The sequence below is a fragment of the Carcharodon carcharias genome, chromosome 5 (assembly GCF_017639515.1).
Source record: "Carcharodon carcharias isolate sCarCar2 chromosome 5, sCarCar2.pri, whole genome shotgun sequence".
NCBI classification, from domain to species: Eukaryota; Metazoa; Chordata; class Chondrichthyes; order Lamniformes; family Lamnidae; genus Carcharodon; species Carcharodon carcharias.
The window spans coordinates 84,073,767-84,087,014 of record NC_054471.1 but is presented as its reverse complement, the minus strand read 5'-3'; the positions used below and the strand labels follow the sequence as shown (position 1 = coordinate 84,087,014).

General features: G+C 42.3%; 1 protein-coding gene across 1 annotated transcript in view; it reads left to right on the top strand.

Annotated features, from left to right (window-relative positions):
• Nucleotides 1-13,248, top strand: part of col9a1b (collagen, type IX, alpha 1b) — a 200,552-nt gene that overhangs the window by 78,066 nt on the left and 109,238 nt on the right. Inside the window, 3 exon segments of the mRNA XM_041187359.1 lie at nt 6,861-6,914; nt 9,673-9,708; nt 11,424-11,447. Of these exon segments, the coding sequence (XP_041043293.1) occupies nt 6,861-6,914; nt 9,673-9,708; nt 11,424-11,447 (114 nt within the window).

Genomic DNA, 13,248 nt, shown 5'->3' with positions numbered 1-13,248 from the left:
CTCATTCCCTTAAATGATAATTAGTGTTGGAGTTTTTTTTTAAAAATCCTTTTCTATCAATCTCTTAACTCCTTCCCTCTTTCTCATCTTTCTTCCCCAATCTTTATTTCGCTTTCTATTAAATTTAAATCTAATTTATATTTCCTGTTTCATACTTCCTGATATAATCTCTGAGTGGCTCAGTGAGAATTCTTCAGTCTGATTGGTTGTAGAGCCTTGCTGTTTGTCGACCTGTTCACAGATGCCATAGATCCCCTGCAAAGGGAGAAGCGCTGGATCTGACACCGGATTAGAGTTAGTCTGCGCTCTAAAGCTTGTAAGAACTTTGTGGGTAGATGTCAGTGAGGTGAACGACTGTTCCCGTGCTGCTGACCACAAAATGTGGGCCAATAACTAGCACATCTCTTGAAGTATTGCTTAATGGTAAATTCAAAGCTTGTAACATGGTTTCTCAGCAGTCTTGTTTATGCTCTGAAGCACCTGTCCCCTGTGTGGCCCCAGCATTCCTGTCTTCAGCAGCTGTTTCGTGGAAGTTCACTCTTGGATGTTTCCAACATTTCCTTGATTGGCTCATAGGATCTTAACCAATGAAGGGAGAGAAGAAAACTCCAACGGTACATTCACAACAGACAGCATTGTCACCAGCTGCATTTATAACATACTTGGTGATATGAGGAGGTTTGGGATGGGTTCCTGGAAGGCTGTTTGGCTTTGGTGCTACCTAGGGTTATCACAGCTGGGTTCAGAGTTCCTATGCAGGATTTTTAGCGCTCATCAGGTGTGGGAATAGAGGAGGGCGGGCGTGTAATTTTGCACCACCGATCCGCATGCCTATTCCTTGACTCCATCCCACTCCGGGCCATTTTCCTGAGGCAGAATGTGCAACTGGGACTACCTGCCCACAAACAGTGGGCCTATTGAGGCCTTTAAGGAGACTGACTGGAAAATCCCTCCAGCTTCTCATAGGCAGTGGGGGATAGTTGACTGCCTGGAGGCGGCCTCCCGGTGGCAGACTTGGAGGTCAGTGCTCCAGGCAGGAGCACTTTGCCTAATCCTAACTCTAACTACCACCACCCGCCAGCCCCAGAGGGCTGTGGATGCTCAGTCACTGAGTATGTTCAAGACTGAGAACAATAGATTTCTACATATTAACACCATCAAGAGATACGGGGATGGTGCGGGAAAATGGTGTTGAAGTAAAAGATCAGCCATGATCTCATTGAATGGCAGAATGGGCTCACAGGGCTGAACAGCCTACTCCTGCTCCTATTCCTTATGTGCTTATGCTCCTAAGTTTCCTATAAAATGTCTTCACTGGAGGTAGAGTAGTCCAAGTATGGTTCACTATCCCTATACTAGGATTTTCTTGGCTGGAGGTGCATGATTCTGCTGGTTGAAACTTGATACGAGATCCACGGAGGGAATGATTTGCAAGTCTTTTCTTGTTCAGCATTACATTTTTATAAACTCGAAGATTTACTTGACTGCAAGAGTAAGACTGGAACAGTGAGAATACTTCCTTGCAATAATTATCACCAGCAATTGTAATAATTGTGAAGCAAAATCATTTTAGTATGGTTTTTCTCCACAGACAACTAAGCTAGTACAGAACAAACAATTACTGAGATTTTAGTGTCAGTTGGTATCAAATAACATGGAACTTTTGATTGGATTGATTTTAATGACTGGAGAAGAGGCAGTGTAGTGAATTGGAAGTGCTGACCTCAGCACTTGAAACATCAGCTTGCACTGCTGTCAATTATTCCAGCATAGACTACTTATTGTATGGGGCAAACACAAAATGAAGTCTCTGCATCACTGGATTTCCAATGATGTGTAATACTGATTTAATTGAATCGGTTTTTACAGCTAGAAAATTGAAATGCCATAAATTGAATGTGCCATGTAGGAAGGTAAGTGGTGAGGAGGACAGAAAAAGATTTGATAGAGGTAGTTATTCTCTGAAGGACCAATCACCGAATGCCACTCCCCTGCCTTCCCCCTGTAGACCATGCTCCTTCTGAGGGCCAGCACAGACATGACAGGCTGAATGGCCTCCTTCTGTGCTATAACCCATTCTCTGAATCTATGAAGAGGCTGCAAAGTGATGTAGACTAGCAAAGTGATTGGGTTAGAAGGTAGCAAATGGAATATAATATGGTGAAACATGGAATTATCCACTTTGGGAGGAAAAATGGAAAAGCAGGGTTGTTTTTAAGGTAAGAGACTAATAAATGTTGTTATTCAGAGGGATTTGAATGTTCTCATAGATGAATCACAGGAAGTTAACATATAGTTACAGCAAGCAATTAGGAAAGCAAATGGCATGTAAGCTTTTACTGCAATGGGGTGGAGTATAAAACTACTATAAAACATCAGTTGAATAGATTAATTTCTGGGATAAGAGTTCTATGAGCAGAGATTGAAGTAAGGGTGGGCCTGTAATCAGAGTTGAAGAATGGGAGGTGATCTTATTGGAACATAAAAGCTTCTTAGAGGGCTTGATGTAGAGAATGCTGAGAGGCTGTTTGCCTTGGCTGGAGCGTGTAAAGCCTTGATGGGCCATGTCCCAATTGAGTCCCCTAAGTGACCACTTAAGGGCTGTTTCCCACCCAGCCTCAGTTTTCAGGCTGGCAGGAAGGGGTTCAGGGGTTTGGGGGAAGTCCGAAATAAGTCGAGGTTCAAGCCTTGGGGGCTTGTGTCTCCATCAGCAGCCCCCTTTTAACACTGGCTGCCCCCCCACATAAGGTTTGATAACTGCAGGACCTCCCTCCCTGACTGACCTCTCTCCTGACACCCGAATTCCCATCTGCCCAACCCCAGGCCTCCCCTACCCTCCCTGCACAGAGACCCCAAAATTTACCTGTTCCTGGAATCCCGGAACTTTGACCCTGGGGACTGATTGCAATCCTAGCCCTGCTCACTGCAGCTACTGGTGCTACACGGGCTGGAAAGCTTCTGGCAAATCAGATTGGCTGGCAGGTCTCTAAGGCAGGACTTCCTCCCGAGTTAGGGGCAGAAGTCCTGCCTGCAACCAATTAACGCCCATGGGAGTGTGAAATCACTGTGGGGCAGACAGTGTTAGCGGGGATGTTTTCCTTGCCAACTCATCGGATGGCAGGAAGGGAAACCCTGCCATCCTAAAAATTCTGGCCAATGTTTCAGGATGATGACCTTTCATTGAAATTGGTAAAAAATTAGCAATGTAATGGGTTTTAAGCAAGTACAGAGATAAGGGAAAGAAAGAGGGGAGGAACGCACAAAAGGGAAGGTTTCTAATAAGACTGAAGGTAGGAGAGGTTAAGTGACAAAAGTGAAGATGGTGCATGGTTATGGGACAACAGAGGGAAAGAAGATGGGTTTAGAGGAGGTGTAAATGGGAGATTGCAGAACCATTACCAACAATTCGAAAGCAAAACACCACATATGCTGGAAATCTGAAATAAAAACATAAAATGCTGTAAATACTCAGCAGGTCCTGCAGCATCTGTGCAGAGAGAAACAGAGTTAACGTTTCAGGCCAATGACCTTCACCAGGCTTGCTGATCATTAACAGCAGTTGTCCAGAAAAATGGGGGCATGAAATTCTTGAACTCAAGTCTGATTCTGGAAGGTCATAAGATGCCTAATCAAAAAATGAATTGCTGTTCCTCAGGCATCTGTTGAGCTTCATTATAACAGTGCAGGAGGTTGAGGTTTGAAAGGTCAGAGCAGGAGTAAAGTGGGGAATTAAAATGGCAGGCAACTGGAAGCTCAGGGTCACTCTGGACTGAATGGAAGCATTCTGGAAAGTGATCAGCCAAACTGCATTTGTCCTCCCCAGTTTCGAACAGACCAGATTCTGAGCAGAGAATACAATTCACTAAACTGAAACAAGTACAAGTGAATCACTGTTTCACCTGGAAGGATAGTTTGAAGCTTGGACGGTGGAAAGGGAGGAGGTAAAAGAACAGTTATTGTGTTGTGTTTCCTGCTGTTCTGTGGAAAGGTGCCATGGAGAGGGGAGTGGCTGTTGGGGTAGATTGAAGAGTGAACCAGGGTGTCAGGGTGGGAACTGCACCTTTGGAATACTGAATGGAGAGGGCAGGGGAAGATGTGTTTGGTCGCATGGTTCCACTCTGGAGGTGACAAAAAGACAGAGGCCGATCCATTCAATGTGGAGACAGGTGGGGTGGAAGGTGAGAACAAGGAAGCCAACTATGGAACTGGGAGGGAGGGAAATGGATGAAAATGGTTGAGGGCCCTGTCAACTACAGTCGGGAGAATCCTTGTTTGAGGATAAAGAAAGACATATCAGAAGTACAGGTGTTGAAGGTGGCATCAGCAGAACTGATGTGAAGGACAAGTTGGGAGAATGGAATTGGCCTCTTTCAGGAAGTGGGATGTGAGGAAGTGTTGTTAGAGTAACATTGGCTTATAGTGGTTATTGGTTGAGTCTATCCCCAGAAATGGAAATGGAGAAATCGAGTTGGAGATGAGGGACAGGTGACATATGAAGGTGAGGGACAGGTGACAATTGGAAGCAAAGTTGATGAAATTCTCCAATCCACTCAACCTCAGGCATTTAATAAGGTTCATCCCAAGCACACTGCATTATGAAATTGGTATGGTAGGATCCCATGATTAATCCTGACACTTTCAGTGATATGGTTAACATTTACCAGGCACATGTCTATGAATCCTTTCCTACTCAGATCAATTCAGTCCTGATGGTTTAGCTTTCCAGAGTTCCTTTTCAACTGACCAACCAACAACACCCTGGTTCACAGTCTGGTCACTTCTGGTACAACCACTCAGCTGTTTGGCATGCCTGAGCTAATCATACCACTTTTAGGATTCAGTTCCTTTTAGCTTACTCTGCCTCACCAAGACCTTCTGCAGTTCTATTTTTTTCTTACTGTCAAACAGAAAATTGAGTTTTTCACAGAAAGCTTTGTTGAACAGGCCAGGAGTACTATAACTGTGCTGTTGCATTATAACAGGCTGCAACATGACACCACCAATTTGCTTTTATTAGCTCTTTTTTTAACCTAGCTTTCAGCCCCATAGCACCCTCAGCCATAATCTAATTCTCAAAAGTGATGCCATAGCCAGGAAATCCAATTACCCTCTTTCCAGAATTACCTTGTTTTAACTTTGGATTAAAATGACATCTTCATAAATACAAGCTTTTTACAAAGTACAAGATTCATCACAACTTGAAAGATGACACCTCTGACAATTCAACACCCCCTCAATACTGCACTGGAATGTCAACTTTGATTTTGTGCTCAAGCTCTGGAGCGGAACTTGAACCCAAAACCTTGTGACTCAGTGGCTAGTGTGCTATCAACTTAGCCACAGTTAAAACCGCAAGAGAAAAAATATAGAGTGAGCACATGTGCGGATTGATATAGGTTATTATGATAAACATCTAACCAAATATAGGGGATATATAAAGTGCTAAATTTTGTTTGTTAATCCTCCTGTGAAGCATCTTGGGACTAAAGGTGCTTTACAAATGCAAATTGTTGCTGTTGTTGTCAGATGAGCAGTCGTTGTAACTTACTCAAGTTGATATTTGGAAAACTTAACTCTATAATGAGGAGGTAGGCTTCTTTGTGCTATTAAGTAAGAAGGCCAGGAGATATAATGTCCACAGCGATATTTCTGATTACCTACTGTCAGTTTGGCAGAATATCCACAAAAATCCTGAAGAAGCAGGAAAACACCGTTAAGGCTTTTTTTCATCAATTGGTCTGTGCATCCTCTTCCAAAGTTATTGTAGACTATCAGGGTAAATGTTTGCTGTGTTTTTTTGTCTATTTGAATAGCCTAAATGGATCTGTGAGTAATTGCACATTGCACTATGTTATTCAGTTAGACAAAACAGGAGGCCCAGGTTTCATTCCAGACCTGTATTGAGTCCAGCTGATCTTAAACAGGTCAGTAATCAAGGAAGAGGGATTCAACTGATCTCAGTGTGCCTGGATTAGAATTGGGAAAAGTCTCGCAGGGCGTTTGCTAATCACTGACCCGTAGGAGATGTGCCTATGCCAACATTGTATGATAACAGACTGACGCTTGTCTGGAAAACAATCCCTCACCTTCTCAAGGTTGCAAATAGTTACTGTCCCCCCACCTTCATTTACAACCACCCACCCCACCCTGTCCCACCCACCATCCCCCATGGATGGCTTTGTTTTGAAAATTTAAAAAATAATTGACTTGCTACCAAATCATAACTGGGGGCGGAGACAGTGGCATAGTGGTAAATGTCACTAGACAATAATTCAGTGGCCCAGGCGAATGCTCAGGGGACATGGGCTCAACTCCCACTACGACAGCTGGTGGAATTTGAATTCAATTCATAAAATCTGGGATATAAAGCCAGTTTCAGGAATGAAGACCATGAAACAATCATTGATTGTTGTAAAAACCCACCTTGTTCACTAGTGTCCTTTAGGGAAGGAAATCTGCCACCTTATCTGGTCTTGCCTACATGTGACTCCAGACCCATAGTGATGTGGTTGAGTCTTAACTGCCCTCTGCAAGGAGATTACAGAGCTAAGGAGGGGTAAGGCCATGGAGAGATTTGGAAGTAAGGATGACAATTTTAAACTTGAGGTGAGAGTAGACGTTTAGTGCACAATGTTTAATACACGTTAACAGCTTGCTAATGTGTCAAACTAACACTTACTGCAGAGAGAACTAGAACTATCACATTCTTTATTCCTGAGATTTTAATAACCTTATACTAAGTTGGGAAAAGAATGCCCGCTGATATTAACTAATATTTAAACTTCAGTTACTGAAGATGAGGGTAAATATTGGTGAAAGTGGTTTAATGTTTTTTTTCTGATATTTCCACATATGTACAGGGATTACCAGGACAAGAGGGATCACCAGGAACCCCTGGACAACCCGGGCCAAAGGTAAGTAATGAGTGCTGAACAGTGAAAGGATTTTTCTGTAAACTGCAGCTGTGTGCACAACTTTCATTAAATCACAGGGAATGCATTTTTGCTCTGTGTTACAGAAAGAGGTGCAGTAGCATGAGACAGATTAGAGTGGTAAGATAATTGTATAAGCTAATATGTGGGTCAGTACTATTACACAAAGCATGTGGACAAATATTCAGTCTTCTGTAGACCTACTGAGATTTATGGATAAATTAATAATTCCAATACTCCAAGTGAGAAACCACTTTAAGGGGATTGCAGAGGGGAGACAAGGCTAACGCATTGGAGTATTGTTTCAGACATTGGAACAAATGTAGTGGTGTTGATGAGAGAGATTTAATTGATTACATTAAAGAGATGAAAGAAACAGTGGAGGTCCAAAGAGTCTTTGGCATCGAGGTACGTAAATCATTAAAATAAGTACAGAAATAATCAAAAAGGCTAATGGAATGCTGGCCTTCATATCTTGAAGGCTAGAATACAAGGGGATAGAAGTCACGCTTCATCTGTATAAAGCCCTGGTTAGACCACACCTGAAGTATTGTGAGCAGTTTTGGGCATCATGCCTTAGAATGGATATATTAACCTTTGAGAGAGTCTAGTGTAGCTTTACTAGAGTAATCCCTGAACTCCATGGGTTAAATTACTGGGGGAGATTACACTAGGGTTATATTCCCTGGAACTTAGAAGGTGATTTGGCTGAGGTTTTAAGATATTAAAAGAACAGATAGGGTGGATAGAGTGAAACTATTTCTGCTGGTTGGTGAGTCTAGAACCAGGAGGCAGAGTCTAAACATTAGAGCCGAACATTTCAGGAGTGAAATTAGGAAATACTTCTACACGCAAAGGTAGTAGAAGTTTGGAGTTCCTTTCTGCGAATGGCAATTGATTCCAGATCAGTTGTATATTTTAAACCTGAGATTGATAGCTTTTTGTCAACCAAAGATATTAAGGGATATGGGAAAAGTTATGGAGTTAGGTCTCAGATCAGCTGTGATCTCATTGAATGGCGGAACAGACTCGAGGGGTTAAATGTTCCTACCTCCTTCATTGCACTATAAATGCCATCACCATAAATAGTGTCCATAGTTTCCAAGTCACTGCTGCAATTAGCTGGGACCAGAAAACTTTGCCTTCTAGTTTAATAATAAACCCTGAGAGTGTTAGGAGTTAAATGTGTGGAATTAGGGAGAATGGAGTAAGTGTTCCTAATTTAATCTAAATATTTTTGCTATGGAGTCAGACAATTGAGAGAGAGTGTGAAAAATCTTCCCATTTTCTTAATATGGATCTTTTCAGAATTTTGTGCTTGTACATGTTATGGTACAGTGTTGTGTTTGGCTTATACTGACCTTGCAGAATTATACGATGATATAAATTTATATATTGGTAGAGCATTACTTCAGAACACAGATTTCAGTTGGCATTGGCTAAGAGATGAGGGTGGTAGTTGATTGATTTGGGCCATTATTTTTATGGTTCTCTTTTCAACCTATTTTTCCTCAGTAGGAATGTGCTGGTGTGATAAGAGGGTTTGGGGGGCAAGTTCTTAATAACTGGGTGTTATAGATTGCTTGATATTAAACTAACATCTAACTCTCTGGCCTGTTATCCCTGAAGGGAAAAGGGTGTTAGGAAATGGGTGCCCTTATAAGTTGTACCCTTATCAGTAGTTCTGCAGGATAATCGGTTGCATTTATTGGCACTAACAAATGTTAAGTTAAAAAGTATAACTATTATTAATAACAAAAACCTATGAGTACTTTCCCTTATTGTCAGTTACTGAAAAAATTACCTTTTACAATTCTCAGGTTTGAGGGAAATGTCTGATCAAAACTCATTGAAGTCCATAGTACCTAACAATCAACTTTTAAATCTTTCTTTTGTGAGAAAGTATATGTTTTGATTTCAGCTAATCCAATTAGCTGCAATAACTTCAGTTTTAACAAGAATCACTCCCCATACTTTATCATGACTGAGTTGTCACTCACAAAGTAATTTAAGCAGAGGCAGTTAGATTGTGTGATCCCATTCCTTATTAACATTCTTGGATAAGTTAGCAGTATGGGCTATTGAGATTTTAATTTTGTGAATGGATGGTTAAACATGTCCCACAGCTGCAAAATCTATGGTAACTCATAAAGTCGATCAAACAAAGGCAGCATGTGGCCTGTGTTGAATCTCCAGTTGTCTGACTGGAATCCCTTTCACCAATGGAACATTGTTAACAAAAGCTCAGATAAAATCTAAAGTTAATATCAACAAATGAATATAAAAAGAACCTTTTCCTTACAAATGACTCACTTTTATTGATACTTGACATTTGCAGTCTTCTTCTCTCTAATCCTTCGGTTGCAGTGGGATTGGGGAAAAAGCCTAAGACCCATTTCCGCGATACCCCTCATAATCATTGCACCTCCTGGAAAGGCAGTCACCTATCTGCCTTATTAGCATATCCTTGCATTCAACCTACCTCTTAGGGGAAGTTCTGGAAATTTCCAGGCAAAGTAAAGGGGGTAGTGACTCATAAACATTAATCTCCATTGTCTTTTCCACTCCTTTGTATCAGGAACTGTCTGTTCCCCAGGTATATTGTAGCTCCAATATCTAGAGAGGTCAAATAGAGGGCCATCATTTTAATGTGGCAAACTTTGAACCAAAGCAACAGCATTACAGCATTACCTTTCATGTTACTGAAAAAGAAGATAATTCAACTTGTTTGTTTTTCTAGGGTGAACCAGGAACAGTGGGACCTCATGGAGCTCCCGTAAGTCCAAATATTTACAATCACAAAATAGATTGACTATAAAAAGTTAGTGTTCTGTAAAAAATAATTGGAGGTATGAAATAGCTTTCTATACTTAACTACAGAATAATCATTTTGGCAAGACCTTAGAATATCTGATACAATGAAATCTGGCAACAACTTGCACCCATATGGTAATATAACTTTTTCAAAATGACCCAATGTCCTTTATAAGTAATTTGGGCACTGGCTGATGGGGGATGCAGGGAGGATGGCTAAATAGCATTGAGCATCGAATAAGTAGAGGGGAAATGACCAAGGTCTATACTGAAGCATTAGGAGGCTGTTGAAAATGGTGGGAGAGATGCAGGTAAGTGGACAGGTTGAGGAAGAGAATTCCAGACTGTGGGGTCAACATGATGACTCCATCACTGATGAAGGAAGAAAGTTGTACAGTGGGTCGGAGTTCAAAATACTGGCCTGTCTGGTTAGAAGAGGGTGTGGAATTAGGGTGTAGAGAGACCAAGGAAGGATTGGTCAATGACTGCAAAGAATTTGAAGACAATATAGTTGGGAATGGGTATCCAGTGAAGATGAGTGAGGACGGAGGTGGTTGGGATACTGCGGATTGTGAAATTTTGGACCATTTGGCGTTTGTATCTGGTGGCACTCGAGAGTTTGGTGAATAGTGGTTTGGAAAAGTCAAGCCAGGATATGATGACAGTGTGAATGAGGTTTTCAGTAGTAACGTAGGCCAATATTTCAGAGCCAGAGATCAGTGATTGTAATGATGGATTGAACATGTGATTTGGAACTCAACTCACAGTGAAACATGACTATTTGGTTTCACACTGGTTTGATCTGTGTGAGAAACCAGAAAGAAAGATGAAGTTTCAGTTTCTGTTAATCATTAAACAGCAGGAGTTCAGCGTTGCTGATGTTTAGATGGAAGGAGTTCTGCATAAAGCACAACTTGATAATGGGTAGACAGTCTGATATGATGGTAACAATCGAGGGCACAGGCAGGGGTGAATGGGGGTAGGTTAACAGTGGCAGCTGAGAGGGTAAGTTAGTGTTACCGATATACATATGAAAGTAGGACCTCATGTTTATGGATAATGTTGCCAAGAGGAGCATGCAAATGGGATATAGCAGGGGACCGAGAACAAAGCCTGTGGCACATGCAGATTGGTGGACAAGGGAAAACTGCTTCAGTCAATGTGCTACTATACATAGCAAGCAGGACTCAAACTGTAGAGGGACAATGACACATCGCTGAATCAGAGGGGTAAAGGAGAATGTGAGGAGGATGGTTGACCTTAGAAATTAAAGCTCACAGACAGGTCAAAGGTGAAATATTGTGCTCAGGGCATGTTCAAACACAATGTTATTGGTGATATCAAACAGAGCAGCCTCGGTTTGAGGGTGGGGGATGATGAAAGTCAAGACTGAGGGGTTTCATGGACAAAGTGGACATGGAGTTTGGGGGCAGGATGGCGGGGGGGTGGTGGGTGTTAACGACTTGTTTTTAGGCCTTGGTGAGGAAGATTAGGAATGGGTTTGTAGTTGAAGAGAATGGAGATACATTGTAGTCAGCAAAACACTTAATTGCTTGTTTGCCAATTCCAGTTTGCTTTTGTCTCAGTGCAGAGAAATAGATTCCTTCACTTATTTAAAAAAAAGCCAATTTAAACAAAAATTGTTCCATTGAAATGTTTGCTGTTCTTTGTTTGCAGGGTGAGGGAGAACCGGGGCCACCTGTAAGTAAAGTGACTGTGCAATGGATGTGGCAAGTTATTGGTTAATTATTGAAATGTGAGCAGGTTTCCACTATGTGTCGTAATAAAACTGTCCTAATTTTCTTTTATTGGGGCTATTTTTTTTTCTCTCTGCTTTGGAATTCTCATCCCCAGAGAGCTGTGGAGGCTGGGTCACTGAATACATTCAAGGCTGAGTTAGACAGATTTTTGATCTACAATGGAGTCAAGGGATATGGGGGGCAGGCAGGAATGTGAAGTTAAGGCCACAATCAGATCAGCCCTGATCTTACTGAATGGTGAAACAGGCTCGATGGCCTACTCCTGCTGCGATTTCTGATGATCATATAAAGTTATGATGGCTATTCTCTCCTTGTTTGCCTTTGAAGTCTCTCTGTACCACACAGTATCTCCTAGCCAGGCCACTGGTAAGGTTGCTGCATTGTCAGGACTTCACTCAGTACCTCTTCAAAATGGTGTGACTTGAATAATACCAGGAACTCATTCCACTGTTCATAACATAGGCTGGGGTTTTCCAGCCCTGTTGTGATGGGACCTGCCATAGCCGATGCGGCAGGCCAGCCAAAAGTCCATTGATTGGAAGATCCCAGTGGTGGGTGGGGCCACAGAATCCCGACCATTGTGTTTTATCAGAAGAGGTAGTGAATTGAAGAGCAGGAAGGTAATGATGGGCCTGTAAGGAACCTTAAGGAAGTTTAGAGTATTGTATTCAGTATTGGGCCCCATACTACAAGAAGGAGATGGAAGCTTTAAGTAGGTAGAAGGTAGGATGCTGCTGGTAAGAGGAATTAGAAATATGAAGAAAAGTTTGGAAAAACTGGGCCTTTTCATCACATAACAACATGGATCATGGAGCAGTGTGGTCAACATGTCTGAGAATGTGAATGGTTGAGTATCATCAAGAGCACCAGATTGTTTTCAGTATCTAAGAGGCCTAGAGTGAGATGCCATAGATACAGAATTACATGGAAGGGGTTTAGAATACACAGAGTTGTGAGGCCGTGGAATTCATTTCCAGGGTTAGTGGCTGAGGCAGAAACTATGGCGCGAATTTTAACGTTAAAATAATAAAATCTCAAAAACCCGTTTCCAGTCCCAAACCCACTCTAACCCATCCATTTTCGGTAAAACTAAAGGTGTAAGCTGGATGGGTTAGAACTTTAAATATGATAATGAGTCTGCGAATCTCATTGATGTGCCAGTTTTCAAATTTAATAGCTGTTGGCTATGAGCATATTGAGGTGAGGGCTTGGTGCCCACCTACCTCTGGATCCAGGTGCCTGCCTGAAGAGATTCCACGATTGAGGCCCCCCCGAAACCCCGCTCTGATTTCACTGCCAGACCTCCCATTACCCCCCTCTCCACCATCAGGCTGCTTGTTTTTCCTGCCCCACCCCCAAAACCACCAGACCTCTCACTCCATTACCAGGCTGTAGGTTTATCTCCTGCTCATTGCCAGACCTCTGATTCCCTCCCCCAGCAAGTGGTCTCCATTTCATCCCCTCTACGAGGGCTCTAAAATTCTCCCTCACAGGCACCCTTCCCCCAACTGTTGGGGATTGACAATGCACCCAATCGACTGCTGCCCCTCCCCATTCTGCTGCTTTACATCACTATTCAGCACCAGACTGGATAGGTCTGATGGGCTGAAGGAAAAGGATAAATGTCATTGGGTTTATTTGCTCGTGTGGAAGGTAAATGTTAATACAGGCCAGTTGGGGCTCAGTGGTCTGCTTCCATATATTTCCGTGTAGCCGTCATTTAAAGCTCTTGTACACTGTGC